At 37.4% G+C, this 21,475-nt stretch overlaps 3 protein-coding genes across 4 annotated transcripts; 2 read left to right on the top strand and 1 right to left on the bottom strand.

The window, feature by feature from the left end:
* The first annotated feature begins 1,583 nt into the window (after positions 1–1,583).
* Positions 1,584–2,196, top strand: LOC129755652 (40S ribosomal protein S27). The gene has a single exon (XM_055752268.1). It carries the CDS (start codon positions 1,686–1,688, stop codon positions 1,938–1,940), a length of 255 nt encoding a protein of 84 aa, XP_055608243.1. The 5' UTR covers positions 1,584–1,685; the 3' UTR covers positions 1,941–2,196.
* Positions 2,197–4,566: 2,370 nt separating this feature from the next.
* LOC129755642 (RNA-binding protein 45) lies at positions 4,567–16,374 on the top strand. 2 transcript variants are annotated; one of them, XM_055752246.1, is made up of 7 exons: positions 4,567–4,722; positions 4,803–5,165; positions 9,579–10,206; positions 10,273–10,446; positions 10,510–10,796; positions 10,864–11,048; positions 14,170–16,374. In XM_055752246.1, exons 2-6 carry the CDS (start codon positions 4,848–4,850, stop codon positions 10,936–10,938), a joined length of 1,482 nt encoding a protein of 493 aa, XP_055608221.1. In that variant the 5' UTR covers positions 4,567–4,722; positions 4,803–4,847; the 3' UTR covers positions 10,939–11,048; positions 14,170–16,374. The 2 variants fall into 2 exon arrangements, with proteins under 2 accessions (XP_055608221.1, XP_055608222.1); XM_055752247.1 differs by having other exon boundaries at positions 10,513–10,796.
* LOC129755649 (uncharacterized) lies at positions 7,658–8,464 on the bottom strand. Its single transcript, XM_055752264.1, has 2 exons — positions 8,231–8,464; positions 7,658–8,173 (listed from the first exon to the last, which is right to left on the bottom strand). Exons 1-2 carry the CDS (start codon positions 8,238–8,240, stop codon positions 7,794–7,796), a joined length of 390 nt encoding a protein of 129 aa, XP_055608239.1. The 5' UTR covers positions 8,241–8,464; the 3' UTR covers positions 7,658–7,793.
* Positions 16,375–21,475: the final 5,101 nt, after the last annotated feature.

The raw sequence follows: 21,475 nt of genomic DNA on the forward strand, positions 1-21,475 counted from the left end.
TGAATTAAAAAATCAGATACTGCGAAGCAAAGCCAAAATCGGATGTCTGTTTCTTGAAGTAAGATTTTGTCTACCGGAAGAACCGAGATAGTTCTTCAAAACATTCATTAGTCTCAATTCAAAAAATATTTCATTAGCAAAATACAGCAAAGCTGTCAGAAGTTATAGCACAGAAAAGTTAAAAGCATTTTAAATATGTACCTACAAAAATATGATTTTTAAACATGTTCGTTCGGAACCAACTACAGGTAACCTGATAAAAATATCGACTTTATTTGAAAATACAATGAATCTGATATCATCATAATCGATAAAGATTTTCGGCCAGGGGAATGTCAAAAACTACAGATCAAATATCCCCGACACGAATATATAGCTATGGAAGGTTACATAAATTAGGATTGAATCTTCGCACTATTAAAAATGTGGAACATTCAAGGTCTCACTCGAATTCTTTAGTACTTTAATGGAGATCTCTTGCAATCAACAAATTCGACTAATTTTTTAGCGCGATTCACTCTCATTTTTCTCGATGAAATTTCAATAATTTTCTGAATTGTTGGGTCTGTTATAAAACGCCCTAATGCATGTTAAATGTTAAACTTAGATAGTATACGTTTACCTCCAGGCGTTTACTTTTTAAGAAAACGAATAGGAAACGAGGAACAGGATCGCAGATAATAGTTGAAAAAGTTTGTAAATATAATCTCTCATCTGCTTGCCTTTAAGCTCTAAGATTTATCAACCAGGAGCCGGGTAAATCCGGGCGAATGTACTTAAACCACTTTAAACTTAATAATTCCATATTTTTAATCCAAAATCAGGATATTTTCCGTCCAAATTGTAGGTACTTCCAACTGCGATCACATTGTATTTCAGTATTCCAATATGTGTTAATGTTTATTTCTAAGAAACAACAAGATTGAAACATTAAATGAAATTTTCGTTCTTGACAGCAAAAACTAAAATTAACGCAATTCGATTTGAGTTTTCTGTTTAATTTCGCGAAAAGCTCAGGTCAGCAGATAACTACTTGCTTGAAAATACTTTGGTTCCTACTCAAAATTTGAACGTTGCCTACATACTGGCGTTTAATGTAATATAACTAATCTAAAAAATATTAAATATTATTAAGTCAGGCTTAATATACCAACCTTATTAAGAAAACGATTACAACAGAGTCGATTAGAGTCAATTTCGATTGCAAATCTTCATTCGATTTTCCTGTTTGGGTCTTCTAAATTTGTTGCTTAAAAAATTTCCTTATAAATTTTGTAGAAGCGTTCTCAGAACAATCTAGAAGTAACGGATAATTGAAAAATATTTTTAAAGCCCCTCGTTTCAAAATATAACGTGCGTTACATTATCCAACATGTCAAATTCTGACAGTTGCTGTCACTCACACTACTAAACAAAAACGTCAACAATGTAAAGTGGTGTTGGTGTAAACACCAATCGTGCGAGAGCGACAGCAACAAAACCGATCCGCGAACTGCGACCATATGCGTGCGCACGAACGAGACAACTGGCTGCACCATCCACGTATATCATCCGGAATCCAAATAAAGGTCCATTTTACAAAAGTCAAACGCAAATCTTGCTCTTTTCCAACCTCCGCCGTCGAGGAACAAACACGTGTTTTGTGAGTGGAAGTGAACGCCAGAAATAATTAGAATTTCGCCAGAATGCCGCTCGCCAAGGATTTCCTGCACCCGCTTCCGGCCGAGGAGAAGCGCAAGCACAAGCTGAAGCGCCTGGTGCCGCACCCGAACTCCTACTTCATGGACGTCAAGTGCCCCGGATGCTACAAGATCACAACCGTATTCAGCCATGCCCAGAGCGTCGTCGTCTGCTCCAACTGCACCACGATCCTGTGCCAGCCGACCGGTGGAAAGGCCCGCCTGACGGAGGGTTGCTCGTTCCGCAAGAAGCCCTACTAAAAATCGGAAGAGGTCCTACCGGGTCTGCTCGGTAACGCTTTAGGTTAAGGATGGTAACAACAAAGTACGCCCGGAAAGTGTGCCCTGCTATTCCGGTGAAGATTACTTGGACCGGGAAGTGGAGAACTGCTGTGCGATAGTTGAATACGAAATCTTCAATATTTAACCTATGTAAATCAAGTTGAATGTCCAAGAATTGACCGGAATAAAGGACGATTTTTCGGTGAAAATCGGATCGATTCTGTTTATCAGAAAAGTGGCACTGTTTTTGAGGTTATGTGATATCACAATCCCATTCAGGAAGAAAACAAAACGGAATGGAATTTTTACCCTTAACCAGTCCCCAGCGAATGTGTGATTTTTATTGTGGAAAAAGTTAATGATGGTAACTTGGTGTGATAATATGGTGCAATTCGTTGCACCCAACAGGTCCAGTTTGGCATTTCACAATGTTAGATTGTTTTGATTCAAGCAGTAATTGGTTCAAAAACAGGAAAGTTCCTGATTTTTCATGAGTGTGGTAGAAACTTCAAAAATTATAATCGGATCCGCTTTAAAGAGTTTCCAGTTTAATCTGAATGATTATTAAAGTTGTTGTGGCTTCGCTATCGTTAGTCAAATTAAAATTATTAGAATACAACGATTTTTAAGAATTATTCTGATCATGTAGATTTTTGTTTTGATTTTGATCAAGTGGAATGGATCCGGATATAATTATCAATCAAATTCGCTTTCACTACAAAGATTTATTTTTCATTTCAGTTGATAGAAGATCAGGAATCTGGATAAGTATTTACCTACCTACCTAAGGGTCCGGCGCCGATTCACCGACGCATAGGGCTGAGATAAAAGATCTCACAATGTTGAATTTTCAACATTTAATAGTTTTGCTGACAGCCCTTTTGTTTATACTTTTTCAAAAATATTTATCATATAAATTATATTATAAGGTTAAATCTAAAAATTTTATTTTCTTCATTCTGTTCAACACATTTGAGTCATTCTTCTAGTCTTCTATCAGTCTATTTAAAATTTTGATCTCTCACCGAAAAAAAATCAAAAATTTTCGAAAATATAAATTCACGATAATTTCTTTCAAAATAAGAATTTTACAATATATTATTAAGGCATCTGTTGAAAATCAATATCAGTTATCACACAATTAATATAAAATTCTAGTAAAAGCACAGATTTACTAATAACTGTTAATTTGACTGAATGAATTTGAATGAAGAACAGTTTCAGTTGTTCAATCATAAAAAACACCTTTTTGAAGCCCAATTTCAGTTGTTCATCATAAATAACCATATATAACATAAAGCTCTTTTGAATTCAAATGGACTGCAATTCAATGTTGATATTTTTAATAAATTTATATGGAAATCACATCACTAATGATATATTTACTAAATTTAAAGAGAGCTTCGTTGAAGAATTTTTTTTCTATCTTATAAAATTAAATTCATAAGGCGTTTTTACTGAAACAGTTGATGAATCAAATAAAATACGAATACCTATCTTCGAGGTTTTTTTGCCTAGACTATCAAGGCTAATGAAAGGCACAACACAAAACTTTCTTGTATAAATTCTGATAATTATTTAAGCTTTTGTATACCTTTTTTTATTTTATTAACGTGCCTTCATCTTATCCGTTTGTAACTTTTAACGTCAAGAATTTATTTAATAAAAAAAATAATTGCAAATATATACCATAGATCGATGCAAGTTGTGTATTATGGGATGTTTTAAAGTCATGAACTTCAACAACTCGCTTATTCAGCCCAATGAAATTTAATGTTGTATGGAAATTCGTGTGGGAAATGTTCAAAATTATTCAATTCATTTTTTGTTTCTGATTGTGAAATTATAGATGGATATTTGCAAAGCAAACACCTTAACTTGGCTCAGTATCGTAGTACCAAAAATTTAGTGTTTCTCGAGGAAATATTTGACTATAGAACATTTTAGCAAATAAAGGAAGCCCAAATATTTTCACAAAATTATTCAAATATTGCTGTTTCCAATATTGCTAATTCAATATGCAAAAATTACTTTTCCCACACAAAATGAAGACATGTTACGATCATTTGGATACCAACCGCAAATCTTTCAAATTTAACAAAAAAACTTTGTAATCCATAAGGTATCGAACAAACTTAAGGGAGCCATAAGTCAAAATTTGCTACTAACGGACCTAGTTGTAAATTAAATGCAATCGATATCTCAACACAGAGAAATCTTAATTCTTTTACATTCTTAGGCAGAAGTTTGACCTACGTTTTGATGTTTTCAAATAGAAATGGTTTTTGCAAAACCATAGATATACATCTATAGGTATCGTCCATTTAGCAATCTACGGAAAGCAAGTTACAAAAATAATAAAGCTTCAAATAATTCCCCAACTGCATAATTGTTTCGTACGTTTTTTTTTTTTTTTTTCTCAAAATTCTGAATAAATTGTCAAAATCGATCGATTCGTCGATATTCGTTGGTCATAAAATTCGAATCGAAAAGTGCTATTTGCGACGATAATTTTTCTGATAGGGTTAAAACAGGACGCAGCCAAAATGTCAGTTTGACAGCCGTCAGTCGTCCGATTTCGATCCCGAAAAATCAATTTGGCAACACTGCACAAGCCAGGCTGCGAAAAAACATTTTCCAACTTCCTTCGTGTCACAAATGGTTGCTTCGTCTGTTTGTTCCGTGTAAATTAGTGCTATTTTCGTGATAATTTCCGGTTTTCCGTAACCGAACCTTGTGCCACTTTGTTCAGACATCTACGGTAAGTATTTTGTGCTAGTTTTAACATCGGGATAGTCATGGGTTAGTAGTGATTTTTCGATTTTAAATTTCCTTGTTCAGGGCCTCCCATCCATTAAGGCGAAGCGAAAAGAAAAAAGGGAAGACATGGAGCAAAAATACAACATGGCTGACCGAAGATCTGGCGGATCGAGCCGAAATAATTTTAACGATGAAAAAAGCCCGGCCGACATTCCACCGATGTCCCGGCTCTTTATCATCTGCAGCAAATCGATGACCGAGGACCTGCTGCGGGAACATTTCGGCAAGTACGGGCTCATCGAGGAGATCTGGATCGTGAAGGACCGGCAGTCGGGTGACGCCAAGGGGGTGGCGTACATCAAGTTTTCCAAAACCTCGGAGGCGGCCCAAGCCCTGGAGGAGATGAACGGGAAAACTATTGGGGACAATTCCCGGCCGATAAAGGTGAGTTGCTTTCATTTTTGGGTAGTTTTTTCTAGAAACATCGAATGCTTTAATTTTTATCTATTCAAATACAAACATAAATTCAATTAAAATGTATATGAGTTGAAAATATCAATGTTTATAGCCAAATTTTTGTAGAAATTTTTTTTGTGATTAATAACATTTAAACAATACTTATGCATGTTCATATGAAGAGTGTACCAACTTTACAAAAAAAAAAAAATCAAAAATAGCCTAGTAATGCTGTTAATCATAAAACATAAGGCCGGAACAAATTTCAAATCCTTCTTTTGTTACTTGGAGTTGCAACATCGCGAGTGTGTGGGGGGGTGTGTGGCAATAAAAAATAATGCGAAAAACAAATAAATTTGAATAAATTGCACGAAAGCTTGTATGCAACAAAATTACATACTATATCATTGCACAAAATCTATAAATCAAGTAATTTTTTATCGGAAAATTCAATAAAAATAAGAATTCAAGAGGTGAAATAACTTCCATCTTCCAAAATTTGTTTTTTAGTCTTGTAATCTTTCGGATATTTGAACTTTTTTTTCGAAATTTAGATGAAATACTTAAAACTTTATTTATTCCCCCCTTCGGGTTTTTTGGAAATTTCGTAGGAGGGGGGGGGGGGGGGGGGGGGGGGGTTACAAAAGAAGAATTTGATATTTGTTACAGCCTAATTGCTATCCAAAAAAAAGATATCATCTGAGGAAAAAGGACATTATTAGGTTAAATTCCTATAGAAAAAGGAAGAAAGATATCACATTTTGACCAACATAATTTTTTATGGATCCGAAAACTTGAAAGTACTGCAGCAGTAAATTGTCACTTCATTCCAGTCAAAACCAGAGCTATTGGAGATCGGGAACAGCCCCATAGATAAAAAAGTGTGGACAAAGTTTACAAAAAATCAAACTAATACACACAAATACACTGCCATCGTCTGAACTCGTCGAGCTGATTCGATAGGTACCTATAAAGGTATATCTAAGACCCATAATTAATGATCTCCCAAATCGACCGATAACTATACCTTTCTGAAAGAAAGGCAAAACCCTGAAAAATCAATGTAAAAAACCTTAGAGCTCTTAGTTCGGCACCCTTGTAACAGCACGGAATTGAATAAGCATTGAGGATTCGTAGACTTCCAAATACATCAGATTCCGTCTTCCAACCCTCATCTACGACAAATTTCGGGGTTATCTAGAATTAGTTTGGATCAGGTTTCAGTCCACATGTCAACCAGCAGATCTTTTCATCTGCTCATTGACTTAACCAACATGTGTTTACCTGACAAATTCTTGCAGACACATCTGACAGCGACCATTTCCCAGTACAGTAAGGTTTTTGCGCGTTTTTTTTACGCGGTTTTCGGGAATTAACGCAGTTTTTTACACGGTTTTCGGAATTCACGCGGTATTTGAGAAAAAATTTTTTTCGAAGGAAAACACTTAGAATCTTATGAGGACCTGAGGCATGAGACTTGAGACCTGAGACATGAGACTTGAGACATGAAACATGAGACCTAAGACATAAGATATGAGATATGATACGTGAGACAAGAGACATGAGACTTGATCTGAAACAAAAGACACGAGACTTGAGACCTGAGACCTGAGATAAGAGACCTGAGACATGTCTCTGTTCTCATATCTCAGGTCGGATGTCTCAAATCTAAAGTCTCATCTCAGGCCTCAAGTTTCACTTCTTTTGTCTCAGGTCTCATGTTTCAAGTCTCATGTCTCAGGTCTCAGGCCTCAAGTCTCAAGTTATATGTCTCAGGTCTCGGGTCTCAGGTCTCAAGTCTCAGGTGTCAAGTCTTTTGTCTCAGGTCTCAAGTCTTTGTATGTCTTTTGTCTCAGGTCTTATACGAAGTTATGGTAGCAGCGAAGAACCGATGCACCTTTAAGAATGGCAAATGTGTGAAATGCTCTTGCAGACGATTAAGAGAAACGGTTTTCGAACTTATAAATAAAAATTATGTGCTGCTACCTAGACAACAGAACCTTCGAGGTATCTGCCAATGGATTGCTCGCAATTCCTTAAACGTCAGAAAATGGAGCTCCGACATTATCCGTAAAACTGTTTAAGGAGAGAGAGTACTTCGACTTTTACGTTTCGAAGAAAAATTCTTAGAGTTTTAAGTCTAACGTAGATTACCGCTTTATGTACATTGTCGTTAATTTTATACCGTATTTTTTTTTTTAACCTGGAGGCAAACCAGAGGCAACCTAGGTTCGCTCTAACTGCTGTCATCGTGCTCATTTATTGCTCTACACGCTAGAAACTATTAAACCATTTATTATTCAAAAATAACCATTTTTGACCTTTTCCCGGGAAATGTCATTTTATGAGTTCTCCATGAGAACTCATAAAATGACTTTTCGGGGAGAAGTAGAAATATGGTTGTTTTTTAACCGCATGGGAGATTACCGTAGAAATTCAAAAATGGTTATTTTTCAGCCGTAAGGGCTGTTTTGTGCGATGAGATTACAATTGTTGAAGGAATTAATAAAATAAGAGTTATCAGAACATTAATTTTATTGTTTTTGTACTTAAAACTTATAAACTATGCCCCATTATAGTAATTTGAAAGCCTGTTTGTATATTATGACTGCCACCTTATAGCTTTAGGTAAACGCCAACAGCAGCCGAATAACCTGGTAGCAGGAGTAAAATTCCCCCACGAGCGCTACCGAAACCTGATAAGAAAGCGAGCTTTTGCGGGATGGCCAATACCATTATCCCTAGTTTGCTATCTTTAACGGGGTGAGGGTGGAGGAGGCGGGTCTGGCTAATAATCTTTGACTCGCTGGTGATGTTTTTCAAACATTTTGGCCTCCTTCCGGGTGGTGCTCCAGCTCCTTCCGGGCGGTGTGAAAAACAATTCCTGTATTCCATTAGCAGTGGCTGGTAACGATGGACCGGTGAGTGAGTCCTCGTCCTATTGAATGTTGTTGGTTTATCAAACGGAATCGAATCGGCATCATTCAAACGGCACCCTGAAATTTTTCTTTGTTCATGATGGGATCGACAAATAATTGGAATAAATCACTTACCTTTCTCCATCTTCGACAAATCTGAAGTTTGTACGATTTCCAGCACCGATTTTTCAGGAAACTAGATGCTGTTCCGCGGAAGAAAAAATTTGCTTGGGCGTCCGGCTGCAGTTTGAACTGCTTTCAAAATGGCGATATCAAATTATTCAACCATTTTATGGTTTATACTCGAAAACTACCAAAATGGTTAAAATTCTTGCTAGAAAAATTATTGAAAAATAACCATATTGGCGATTTTGAAGTAAACATCATAAAATGGTTATTTAAGAACTATAAATGGTTATAAGAAAATGAGCGTGTAGAGGCAACCAAGGTTCGCTCGAAGAACGGACGGAGTCGCCCTGAGAAGAAAGTCAGTTCTCAACGTTGTTGTCAAAACATTAAACAGCTGTTTTTGGCTGAAAGCAAAACAGTTGAAATAATAAACGGGAAAATGATTATTTCCGCGATTTTGAACCTCTCAGCCAAGCAAAATCGTACTATCTGCTGTCCAGTGCAATCCGGACACGAAAAAAGGCAATCCGGATTTGAAGAACCGAATGAAGAAATCCAGAAGGGAGAATAAAATGACAGCTGCATGTAAACATTTCGCTCGTTCTCACGCACACCTACACAGTAAACGAAAATTACCGAGTTCGGTAATTTTTTTACCGAAATCCTAACATGTGTAAATCGTTAAACTGTTCGGTAGTATTTTCGGTAAAAAATAAACGAACATCGGTAAATCGATTCTTCATTTAGCGATGTTCGTTTGTTTTTTACCGAAAAAATTACCGAACAGTTTAACGATTTACACATGTTAGGATTTCGGTAAAAAAATTACCGAACTCGGTAATTTTTGTTTACTGTGTACGTATGGAATAACTCGAAACCCGAAAGTCGTTTTTTTATTCGGACGGTTCCAGAGCCAAATCCGGAATGAAAAAAAAAAAAAAAATTACGCCATTAGTATTTCATTTGGATCAATATGTGATCTGTTGATTTATAATAAAATAATAATAGCACAAGGGGCCATGCAATCACTGAACGACGTTATTCCTAATAACATTCTTCATGTAGATATTGTGTTTTTGATTGCACAAGGTGTAGACAAGAGCAAAATTCGCCAGCAGTTAAGAGCATCTGTCTATGCTGTCATTTGATAGATAAAAAATGTTGATTTCACGGTTTTGGTTCCTGAATCCTAACTTATACACATTCGTAGTAGCATCAAACGAAGTATACATACCATTTTATTTATATTAATTTAGTCAGGTTACCTGACTCAGGCGGTACCTACTTGAATAATGTTATTTTCACCAAATCAAAGTTATCAAACATTGTTCAAAAAATATCGCTTATTTGCTAGGTCCTGGTAGCAGCCAACCGGCAGCAGGGTTCCCGGAAGCAGACCGAAAACGAAGAGGAGAAGTACCTGCGGCTGTTCGTGCTCATCCCGAAGGAGATGTCCGAAGAATCGCTGCGCGACGAATTCGGAGAGTACGGTTCCATCGAAAATGTGACCATCATCCGGGACAAGGTGACCAAGGAGGGCAAGGGGTTCGCGTACGTCAAATTCGCCCGGTTCACTCACGCAGCCCGCGCCTTCGAGGGTTGCGATGCCAAGTATAAGGCCGTTTTCGCGGAACCGAAGCCACCACGGAATGCTTCCGTTTCCTCGAGTGAGAACTTCGGTGGATTCGGTGCTGGCGGCAGTGGCTCCAATGGGTTCCAGGACGATAGACGTGGTGGCCAGGGACCGGTTACGGGACCTTCGATGGGCTTTGGATCCATGGGAGATCGCCGGGGACCGGGCCTTAGTGATCGCGGTGGGGTGAATTTTGGCTTCAACAGCAGCGGTTATTCCAGTCAACCCGTGAATCCCAACGATACAACTTTGACCGTCTTGTGCAGCCCCTCGTTGAACCAGGATCAGTTGTGGCGACTGTTCGACATTATTCCGGGATTGGACTACTGTCAGATCAACAATGATTACAGTGAGTAACTTGGTAAAAGTTCGATTTCTATAGTGTTATTTTCACGCTTTTTTTCATTATTTTAAGATACACGAAACGCTACAGCAACGGTAGTTTACAACAACGCACAGTCAGCCTTGTATGCTCGCGACAAGATACACGGTTTGGAGTATCCTCCGGGAGAGAGGCTCATCATTCGTCTGGGCCACGAAACCGTGGGTGTGTTGCCACAAAATAACGACCCTTTCAATAACGGAACAGGTAATTTTGATCTTCTTAGAATTTTAACATAAACATAACCCTGAACAAAATTTGATCGACCAGCAGGCAAAAACTCATCGGACAACAGCATGTGCACCGTTCCACTCCCAGCGCCGCAGCCGATGGCCAACCCGAATGCAGCCGTAGCGGCACGTTGTTTCATTGTATGCCTGCCGAAGGCGTTACCCGCCAACATTCTGAAGCAAACTTTCTGCCGCTTCGGGGATCTGATTGATGTGTTCCTGTTGCCAAACAAAACCTACGGATACGCTAAGTTTGCGAGCGAGAAAAGCGCTAAGAAAGCGATGGAAATTTTGCATGGAGCCGAAGTTATGAACATTCGATTGAAGGTGAATTTTTGTTTAAAGGAGGAAAAATCGAAAATATATAACCTTTATTTTCTTCTATGATGCACAGGTGTTGGAAGCCGAGGACCCAAACAACGACCGCCGGAAGCGCATGCGCCATGACGAGCGCATGGACAATGAGTAAACATTTTCTTGCATGTTGAATATTGGAGTAGTAGTTCCTGTGTTTTCCATTCGGATGGAAAACAACCCGATGCTGTGCGAGAGATCTTCGGACTCGACTCGAAGGACCAGGTAATTTGTACTTGAAATTTACCAATCATCATCACTGGCCCCTTGCCGGTGATTTTTTTTCTGGTATTTATAGGTTCCGGAGCGAAGCTGCAAGGAAAACTCTGCTTTTAGAAAGCTGTTGTCAGAGTATTGAAGAGTTGTCAGTGATCTTGATTTCGTTCATAGATTTGATCACATCGGTATTGTTTCTAAATTGATACAGGGGAAAATGGTCCGCTGTAATTACAATTTCGATCAATCTACATATCAAAAAGTAGAGTTTGTTAAAACTCATGCTTTTGATACTACAGAAAACTGCTGGGGTGAAATTTATTCGGAGAACAAATATAAAACCGCAATTTTCAACCCTGTATAACCCTGCTTCATCTTAGGAAAGGGTTTGCTAAAATCAAATATTTCAATTTATTTTCAACAACATAACGCAATGATAACAGGTGTTCGACAAATGGTGTGTCAATCGGAAAAAAGAAGGTTCGAAACCAGTCATAAAAATTAAGTTCCAAAAAACTATTTTGGCAGTCTAAAAAAACAGTTTGTTCTTTTGTTTTTTTTTGCTCTTAATAGATGAATATATGAAACTACGGGCCTAACAAACAGGACCTTGAAAAAAAATTGAACGAATGGAACACAAGTGCCAAACCGGTCCTTAGACAGGGCTTGTATTTCAAAGATTAAATCAAGTTTTCATCATCCATACGGTTTCTGCTGTGTAAAAGTTTTTAATCACAAACCAAGAAGCGATTTTTTTTTGCCAGAAAAGCCAGGGTTTTAAAAAGTTGAATCTATTTTCTGTAAATTTGTTAACAAAACTGTTATTATTTATCTTGAGATTTTGAAGCTCCGTACCCTGGGTTCCCATGGGTCACGGCGGCGGTGTGCATGCTTGTGATAATGATGGTTTACTATCATTGTCCTGAGAGGGTCGTTGCACACATCTTGTCAAGCATGGATCATAATATGACTCAAATTAGAAGGCGTGATGGACACCTTTATTTTCATTAAATTAGCGGTAGGTTCAGTGGTGTCCCAATTTTTCATGATCCATGCTGGTAAGATGAATGGGAGTTGAAACACTTGCCCTCCCTTCCGTTGAACAATGGGAAAATTTTGTAGTGAAAATATCACATTTTGCCGTCATAAAGTGATACTTTTCAATAGGGCATAATTTGTTTGGTAAGGTAGTTAGCTAGTTTAGTTTCATAGAATTAGGATGTTTCAAGTATTGCTAGGTTAGGTATAGGTAATGGTATTCGCCTCCCCAATGCTCTAGAAAGTGTGCATTTGCGGTTTATGAATTTCGTTGGCTTATTCTTAAATCAAGCATTTTACAAGAACTAGGGGCTCATTGGATGGTAATGCTGTTTTGACAAATATGATATTTCAGTTTGTAATACACTTTCGACATTTGTTTTTATTTATTTATTTACTTTTGGTAGATCTATACATTTTTCGGTTAGGATTGAAATTCATAAATCGAAGTTTAAAATAGAAAATATGATTTCGATAAGCAAGAATGAGTAGATAGTTCAGATCTTTCATTTCGGGCATTTAAAAACAGGCACACGGTTTATTTGAATTGAACCCCTATCGTGTAGATTGAGTATTAAAGTTTGTTTGAGAAGTTGACCACAATTCATGATAAGGTTTTAAAGAACAGCACTGTTATTTTCCTGTTCCGTTGATAAGTTGACGATAACAATAAAGCTATTGCTATTTAGGCTTACAGTTCATTGTTGATGAGTTAAAGAGACACCTTTTCTAGATTCTGTTTTTATGATATCCTAATTGAGTTATTGAATAACCGTGTAGTCGCGTAGAATCAATCACTTGAATATATCTTTTACTTAGCAAATCTATAATAATTTCTAAATCAAACTAGGAAGAATCCAAATTTATGGAAACGAGTAAGGTAGATGACAGGTAGGGAAAATTCAACTACGGTAAGATAGTGAACCCTTCTAACAACGATATCGAGGCGTTAGCATATGATACCATATTATTTGATACCATACTGCTATTGCTCGATTGAATTGAAGGTTGGGTTAACTCGAAGTTCATATGGGGCCCACCAACCGTCCTAGTCCGTCGAGCACTATCTTAACGCTTCCCTAAACTGGTGCTTCAGAACCCTCGGGCTCTGTTGCCGCTATCCTTTTCTAAGCTATTCTACTCTCATTTAAAATTTTCCTCTTCTGTCCCCCGTTCTGTTTTTCCTTTCCGGGTCAGCCAGGCGCTCATAAACCCATAAACAAAAAAAAAAAAAAAAAAAAAAACTGTTATTATTTATCTTGAGATTTTGAAGCTGTTGGGTCCATTCATCCCATAAAAAGCTAATTCTTGAAATTTCGATACCTGCTCAAAAAATGTTTCAGCTTTTTGGTTACTTTGACAACATGCTTTAAATTAAGGGTGCACATTTTTCTCGTCAATTTGGTCTGTACGAGTTTTCAAGAGATCTTTTCATTAAAATTAAGCTGTTCTGTTTTTCCTCTTATTCTGCTTCCACCTACATGTAATACTTACGAAGATGAGCAAAGACCGGGGATACACAAAATTTTGCTACGTAGATTGTCATAATGAATCTATCTTTCCTCGACAGCAGAAATCAGTCTTCAACTTAGGTTTTTCACTTGTACGTGCTATTTAAAGATAAATGGGCTCTCAGAAGTTCTGAGTCAGAACATGGGATGTAAATGCAAAAAAAAAATTGCTAATTGTTTTATATTGTTTATATTGTGCGTGATAAGAACTTTCGGAATTTATTTCCATATTTCGCTTACAAGTGTTTAGATCATATTATGACACTGAATGACAAGAACTTTTAAGGCGGTAAACAGTAGTGCTCGTAGTCCAGTGTTTTAGGGATTCTCTTCAAAACGATAGTGTCCCTTGGAATACTCAATTATTATGATCGTCTCCGAAAAACTACTGCAAAACCTCATAAATCTTTGGTCATATCTGTTAAATGTTGACTAAATATTCTAATCAACTGATTACACTGCCACCAATGTGCCACATATTAAAGTTTATTTTGTGTTTATTCATTCATTTTATTTTGTACCTTTTCACAGTTATATTTCTTATCCTAACAAACCACGAATTAACCATTTTATTTTTGCAGAACTACTACTATACTACTTTACGCTTCAGACGACCGAACAAACCCTACCACATTGAAAAACTCTCAGAATCAATATGTCCATTTCGTACCTAGCCCAGTACCCCAAGATCATTACAAACAAAGATAAAATACTAACGCAAAACTTGCAGAGAATGACCGCTTGGACCAACGAACCCAAACCAAAACCACAGACTTTGCGCATCATCTCATCAGAACGATACGAAACGTATTTTACTGACGTACGGAGGAAAGTACGAATCATATTGAAAATTTAACTGGACACTACTGAAAAAAAAAACAATCCTTGAAACGGAAGATTTCCCTGCTACCGTTTCGTAAAACTCTGATTGTGTTAAATCGAAAAGGACCCAAGAACAGATCTAACAACTACGTTCCAAGTACCCAGAAGAGAACCACCAAAAAATCACTCGTCTAAAGACAACATTCCCGGACTTTGCTGGACCTTTCCGGACGACTCGGGACTTAACCCGACCAGACTGGAGCAACCAGAGAAGGACACACTGAAGTTGAACCAGATATTTAAAAAAACGTAACGGAAATTTACTGAGAACGAGAGAGGCAGGTGGCGAAAGCATTTGGCAGGTGTGAAACGTGACGACTCAGCAGGAATCACACGTTATCGGAGACGTACACACACAATAGGGTACTTTGCGAGATTTGGCTATGGACGATTTTTATTTGAGATGGACAGTTGACACAGCTACCAACCTCGGTACTGCATCAGCACATACTTGAAAGAACTTTAGTATACTGTTCTACTATATACTAGCACTAGACATAAGTCAGAATTTGTTTTCTTCAATTCCATAACTTTCGTAAGGACATATTTTACCAATTGAACTATGAACAATATTAGTTAACATCAGAGTACATTGTGAACATTCACCTACTACTAACAATTCATTGCAATTGTAAAATTTTGCTTTTCTTCAACCTTTCCTGTTTTTCCAACGACTAATTCAATAACGGAATGTTATTTTACTTGCTCTTAGGATGACATACGCAATCTTAACTATAGACCACGATCAGTGACATGATGAATTTAATTTTTCCTTGAGAGTTTTTCATCGCGTAAAATACAAACATACATTGAGATTATTGTTTCTAACACACGCATCCGTGTGGAGGTTTTCCATTTGACACTAAGTAGGGTAAAAGCATAAAAAAATACACACAAAACAACTAAACATGCAACAAAAAATATGCAATTAGTGTTGAGTAAATAAACTCGATTGAATCACGTGACTACAAGATCCTAAGCACATCTACGTCTGAACAAATGAGACAAATATTCACATTCGCTTACACACCAATACATCATAGAAATGAGACTTTCGAGAAAACAAAAGCGTAGCCGATGGCAAACAATCTTTCTACATCCATTACATACTATTTATTTCCAAGAAACAAATAGAAATACTGATTTTTATTTAACAACAACAAAATCAACAATGTCAAAGATTTCTTTTATTTTGTACATGTTTATAGTTCATCCCATTTTAATAGTAATTTTATTTTTATTTTTTGGTGTGCAAAACACAAACGCAGATAACACTACAGTAAAACTTTAGTATACCATTTATTTACTTAAAATAATAATTAAAATACCAACAACAGCAACAAAAATACAAACTTTGGGTTTCCCGCTGACAACTTGAATACAATCGTTTAGTGGTAAGTTCTATATTGTGAATTGTTTCTTCATACGTATCCTAAATTCATCGGGAATCATCCATTCGTTCATCGAATCATCAGAAATTCAACCATCATATCCACCACGCTAAATTTGTCTCATCTAACATCATTTATGAATTCATAAACAATCAACAGATATGTGAATAATTTGAAACAGTCTCTTGAAACATGCTTCCCTTTCCCGGGAATCCCGATCCATGGTACGCTAGTTGTGCTGAAATGTGTATAATTAAGAATTTCGCTTTTCCCGGATCCCCCACACCTATCATTTTCATTCGAATATTCTTCACCCATTTAAGATAAAGTACCTACATTATTATTGCTTCTGAACTGGTAACATATTAAATAGTACGATATAAATTTTCTGATAAGTATAATTTGATACCCGTTAAGGAGAAAGTGGATAAGTGAGATAAATGAAAAAAAAAAAACAATCTAGAGAGAGAGTGATAAGAAATAAAGAAATGCCAACATTTTTTAAAACTCAAACACTCGTCTTTTATCGGAAATAGATGTTGAGAAAGCATTTTTAGCAGTTTATAATTTTGGCTTGTGGGAAATAAACACACAAAAATCATAAGCAGTAGAATGATTTTGAATAATGTTAATTTTTGTTTTATAAGTTTTTCGCACGCGAGACATAAATATTCATGATTTATAATTTTTTTTTTGTTTGAATGTCATAGCCAAATGAACAACACCGGGACTGGTTTTAAGTATTTTAAGGCCTTTAGAATAGAGGGATATGATTAAAATTTGTCAAGTTTAACCACAGAGAACAGACGTACAAGCTTGCCCACGAATCTTATGTAAAAATCCCAACACCCTGTTTGAACCAATTTTTGTTTTTTTTGGCTGGGCCACCAGATACTCCAAAGAGAACTTTCAAAACAAAGCTGAGAAAAAATGACTAAGTTTCAGTCAGTTTTCAATAGGTCGTATGGGCTGCTTGACAAAGCGGAATAACCTTTATTCCCAAATCCGGCGGATTTCCCTAGACCTCGAACAAAATACGAAATTGACGTTTTTCCTCCTTCAAATCTCTTGGAAGTAAATCACAAATACTTTCATTCCAACATCAATAGCAAATTGAGACCTAAATTAGATGTCAACAGCAAATTGAGAGCATTATGTGCCGTTGACTGTTCTAAAATTTGGCATCATTATTTATTATTTATTTCTGATCAGTTAAAGTCTGCTTCATTTAATATTGGAACACAAACAATTGCGTGTAGTTCAGTCATTTATTAACGAATTCATAATTTGTTTTTCATACAAATGTAGCATTTTCTTCACTCTTTCATAAAAAAATATTAAAAAAATTATTCATTGCTGTTTCGAAGAAATTCTCGTACTTTTCCCGTAATACGGCACATTAGGCGGCGCACACCCTTTTCGTCCACCGTTTTGGCGATTTGATTCCACCAGTTCTTCATTTGAGTCATGTTCCTAACAAGTTTTCCCTTTGCCTTAAGCCTCCGCTTCGTGATTGCCCAGTATTTTTCTATCGGCCGGAACTGGGGGCAGTTTGGGGGGTTGAGGTCCTTCGGTATTACGCTGACCCCGTTCGTTGCGTACCATTCCATAACCGTTTTGCTGTAATGGCAGCTTGCGAGGTCCGGCCAAAACATTACTGGACGGTCGTGGGCACGAATAAACGGCAGAATCCGTTTCTGTAGGCACTCTTTTTTGTAGACTTCTAATGTCATTGTCTTGTCAGTGAGAAAGACTTTGGTTTTCTGTCCACAACTGCATATCCCCTGCCAAATCATGTACTTGCGGGCGAATTTATCCGCAAACACGAACTTAAATTTTGCAGGTACATCCCCCGAGCCGTCGCCAAATAAAATTTTTGACCTGGGATTTGCCCAAAGTCCGCCTTCACGTAGGTCTCATCGTCCATCAGAATACATCCGTCGAACTTGGTCAGCACTTGGTCGTACAGCTTTCGAGCACGGATTCTGGCCACATTGTTCTGCTTCAGCATCCGATTTGACTGTTTGCTGGCTCGGAATGACCTTATTCCTTCCCGGAGACGAATTCGTCGCACCGTACTGTGAGCGGCCTGGAACTTATTGGCCAAATCGCGGTCTGAAAGATTGGGATTCCTCTTGACGGCCTTGATGACTTTCCAACGCAGTTTCCGGTCGACAGTTCCACTCCGACGCTTCGAATGCGGCTTCCGAGCCGTTGTCAATGTTTCCTTGTACTGCTTGATAACACGCCATACGGTATTTCTGGGCATTTTAAGCTGTTTAGCTAGCTTCGATGCCGACAACAATGGATTTTCAAGAAAACTGTGCACAATTTGATCTCTCCGTTCGGCTTCCATGGCGGTTGTTTACAAAATGCTATCGTTTGGTGTTATGACATAAGGTCGGGATTCGACCAGACCGAACTGAACGCCATCAGCATTTTTTCAAGACACTTGAACTTCATGTGCAAATATTTTCATCTAGAAACAAAACCTTTGATGTTTATGAGCTAGAATCAATAGTTTATAATTCAAGGAATTCATTTTAATCATTCGTATTCGGTTTTGCGATCAAGGATATGAATAACTGGAGAAATAGTTTCTGTTGTTTTCAAATTTTCTAATGGCGCTCAGTTCGGTCTGGTCGAAGGCAGGCCATAAATACATGGTGAAAGGTAATGAATTTCCCGACACGTGGGTGAAAAAAGTTTCCAAATCCGTCCACTAGGAGCGCCACAATGAGCAAAAGAATTTGTTCCAATATTAAATGAAGCAGACTTTATGATGCTGATTATGATTTCAGAAGTTTTTATTTCATAGTATAAGTAGACACAACAAGAATTATCAAAAGGAAGCTGTTAGGTGCTGTTAGCATTGTTTGATGTAAAATTTTATCCGATAGCACAAGTAGGTATCAAAAACTTTCACCATTAAAGCCTTTTTGAAAATAACCAAGATTTCATCATAAAATATATAGAAGGTACTTAAACTTGGCTGTAATTTTATTTACTTTTCTGAAAAATAGGTAAACATGGATAAGTTTTCAAAATTTAAACTTTGGTTCAAGTTAAAAAATATTCCAGAATTTTTTTAAATGTTTTCAAAATTATTTTTGACATATTATTCTTTTTCGAGGGATTTATAAGTTGCTTATTAACTTTTCTGACACAACTAGTTTTATTTTTTGGGCCTCGTAGAGACTCGCATTTTTCGACAATCTTCTTGAAGGCAAAAATGAATATTTCAAATATTTCAATAAATAGACTTTCGAGAGATGCGTATACCAAAGAAGTTTTTTATCAAATAGGATCGTTTTAGTTTTTGATCAATGAAGTGATGAAATTCCATGTTTTTTTGCAATTATTTTCACTTTTCATTTGCACCCTATGTGTTGTTATCTTCCCAATGGAGTCCACCTCAAAACCCAAATTTATCAAATGGATAATTAAAGTAGGCTTAAATTATACATCTTTTGTTATAGACTTTAGCTGTAAATCAATATAGTAAGGTTTTTTTTACACTGATATACGTACCGCGTAAAAAAAAACCGTGCAAAAAAAACCGCGTTCGTTCCCGAAAACCGTGTAAAAAAAACCCGTGCTAATTCCAGAAAACCGTGCAAAAAACGACCGTTCAAATTCTGCTGCTCTGAAGTTCTGACACTTAAGACCTGAGACCTGAGACCTGAGAATGTAGACTAGAGACATGAGACCTGAGACCTGACTCCTAGGACCTGAGATCTGAGACCTGAAGAATGAGACCAAAGACATGGGACATTAGACCTGAAACCTGAGACTAGAAACCTAAGACATAAAACACGAGACCTGAGACCTGAGACATGAGACCTGACTGAGACTTAAGACATGACACCTGAGACCTGAGACATGAGACATGAGGCATGAGACATGAGACCTGAGACAAGAGACATGATACATTAGAAATGAGACCTGAGACATGAGACCTTAGACCTGAGACCTGAGACATGACACATAAGATATGAGACCTGAGGCATGAGACAAGAGCCATGAAAGATTAGACCTGAGACATGAGACTTTAGACCTGAGACAAGCTACTAGTGTTATTATCGCGAAAAATTAGTTTAGCTCCGATTTCAACTTGCGACCCCTCTAGTGAGAGGGTTTGACTAGTAGATGATGAAAAATAGTCTCGCGAGATCGCTAGTACAAGCTACTAGTGTTAGTACCGCGAGAAATCAATTTAGCTCCGATTTCAACTTCCGACCGGTCAAGTGAAAGGGTTTGACTTGTAGGTGACGAAAAATAGTCTCGCGAGTTCGTTAGTACAAGCTACTAGTGTTAATACCGCAGAAATTAGTTAAGCTCCGATTTCAACTTTCGACCGGTCAAGTGAAAGGGTTTGACTTGTAGATGACGAAAAATAGTGTCGCGAGATCGCTAGTGCAAGCTACTAGTGTTAGTACCGATTTCAACACCTACAAGTCAAACTCTTTCACTTGACTGGTCGAAATTTGAAATCGGAGCTAAACTAATTTCTCGCGGTACTAACCCTAGTAGCTTGTACTAGCGAAGTCGCGACACTTTTTTTCGTCACCTACAATTCAAACAATTTCACTTGACCGGTCGAAAGTTGAAATCGGAGCTAAACTAATTTTTCGCGGTACTAATACTAGTAGCTTGTCTCCGGTTTCAGGTCCAAAGTCTCATGTCTGAGGTCTCATGTTTCATGGCTCTTGTCTCATGCCTCAGGTCTCATGTCTTATGTCTCATGCCTCATGTCTCATGCCTCAGGTCTAAAGTCTCATGTTTCATGGTTCTTGTCTCATACCTCAGGTCTCACGTCCTAAATCTCATGTCTCATGCTGAGGTCTCAAGTCTAATATCCCTTGTCTCAGGTTGCAGGTTTTAGGTCTTAGGTCTCAGGTCTCATGTCTAATTTCTAATGTTTCATGTCTCTTGTCTGAGGTCTCATGTCTCAGGTCTCAAGTCTCAGGTCCCAGGTCTCAGGTCTCTTGTATCATGTTCTTAGCCTCAGAGCTAAGATTTTCCCAACTTCAAAAAGATTCTAAGTGTTTTCCTTTGAATATTTTCTCTCAAAAACCGTGTTAATTCGCGATATCCGTGTAAAAAACCGTGTTAATTCCCGAAAACCGTGTAAAAAAAGCCGTGTAAAAAAAACCGTGTAAAAAAAACCGCGTAAAAAAACCTAGTAAAAAAAACCTTGGTGTATTTCTATTTTTAAAACGTGAAAACCCTCGTGGGAAGGAAAGGGTTAAGCCAACTTGAATTCAATGTTGCCATTCAAAATAAAAGCTTTGATAAAATGAACCACATGATTTTCAACAACAACGATAAACACTTTTTCATTTTTTTTGTTACATTTCAGGTTAAATTAAAGATTATCTAAATCTATATGTATATATAAAAAGGAATTTCTGTCTTGTCTGTCTGTCTGTCTGTCTGTCTGTCTGTCTGTCTGTCTGTCTGTCTGTCTGTCTGTCTGTCTGTCTGTCTGTCTGTCTGTCTGTCTGTCTGTCTGTCTGTCTGTCTGTCTGTCTGTCTGTCTGTCTGTCTGTCTGTCTGTCTGTCTGTCTGTCTGTCTGTCTGTCTGTCTGTCTGTCTGTCTGTCTGTCTGTCT

This window comes from Uranotaenia lowii, chromosome 3 (assembly GCF_029784155.1).
Source record: "Uranotaenia lowii strain MFRU-FL chromosome 3, ASM2978415v1, whole genome shotgun sequence".
NCBI classification, from domain to species: domain Eukaryota; kingdom Metazoa; phylum Arthropoda; class Insecta; order Diptera; family Culicidae; genus Uranotaenia; species Uranotaenia lowii.

Excerpts from the sequence above, each read along its gene's own strand:
- LOC129755652 (XM_055752268.1), top strand. The coding sequence starts at position 1,686 with ATGCCGCTCGCCAAGGATTTCCTGCACCCGCTTCCGGCCGAGGAGAAG.
- LOC129755642 (XM_055752246.1), top strand. The coding sequence starts at position 4,848 with ATGGAGCAAAAATACAACATGGCTGACCGAAGATCTGGCGGATCGAGC. Across the intron at positions 5,166-9,578 it reads ACAATTCCCGGCCGATAAAG|GTCCTGGTAGCAGCCAACCG; the intron begins GTGAGTTGCTTT and ends CTTATTTGCTAG. Across the intron at positions 10,797-10,863 it reads TTATGAACATTCGATTGAAG|GTGTTGGAAGCCGAGGACCC; the intron begins GTGAATTTTTGT and ends TATGATGCACAG.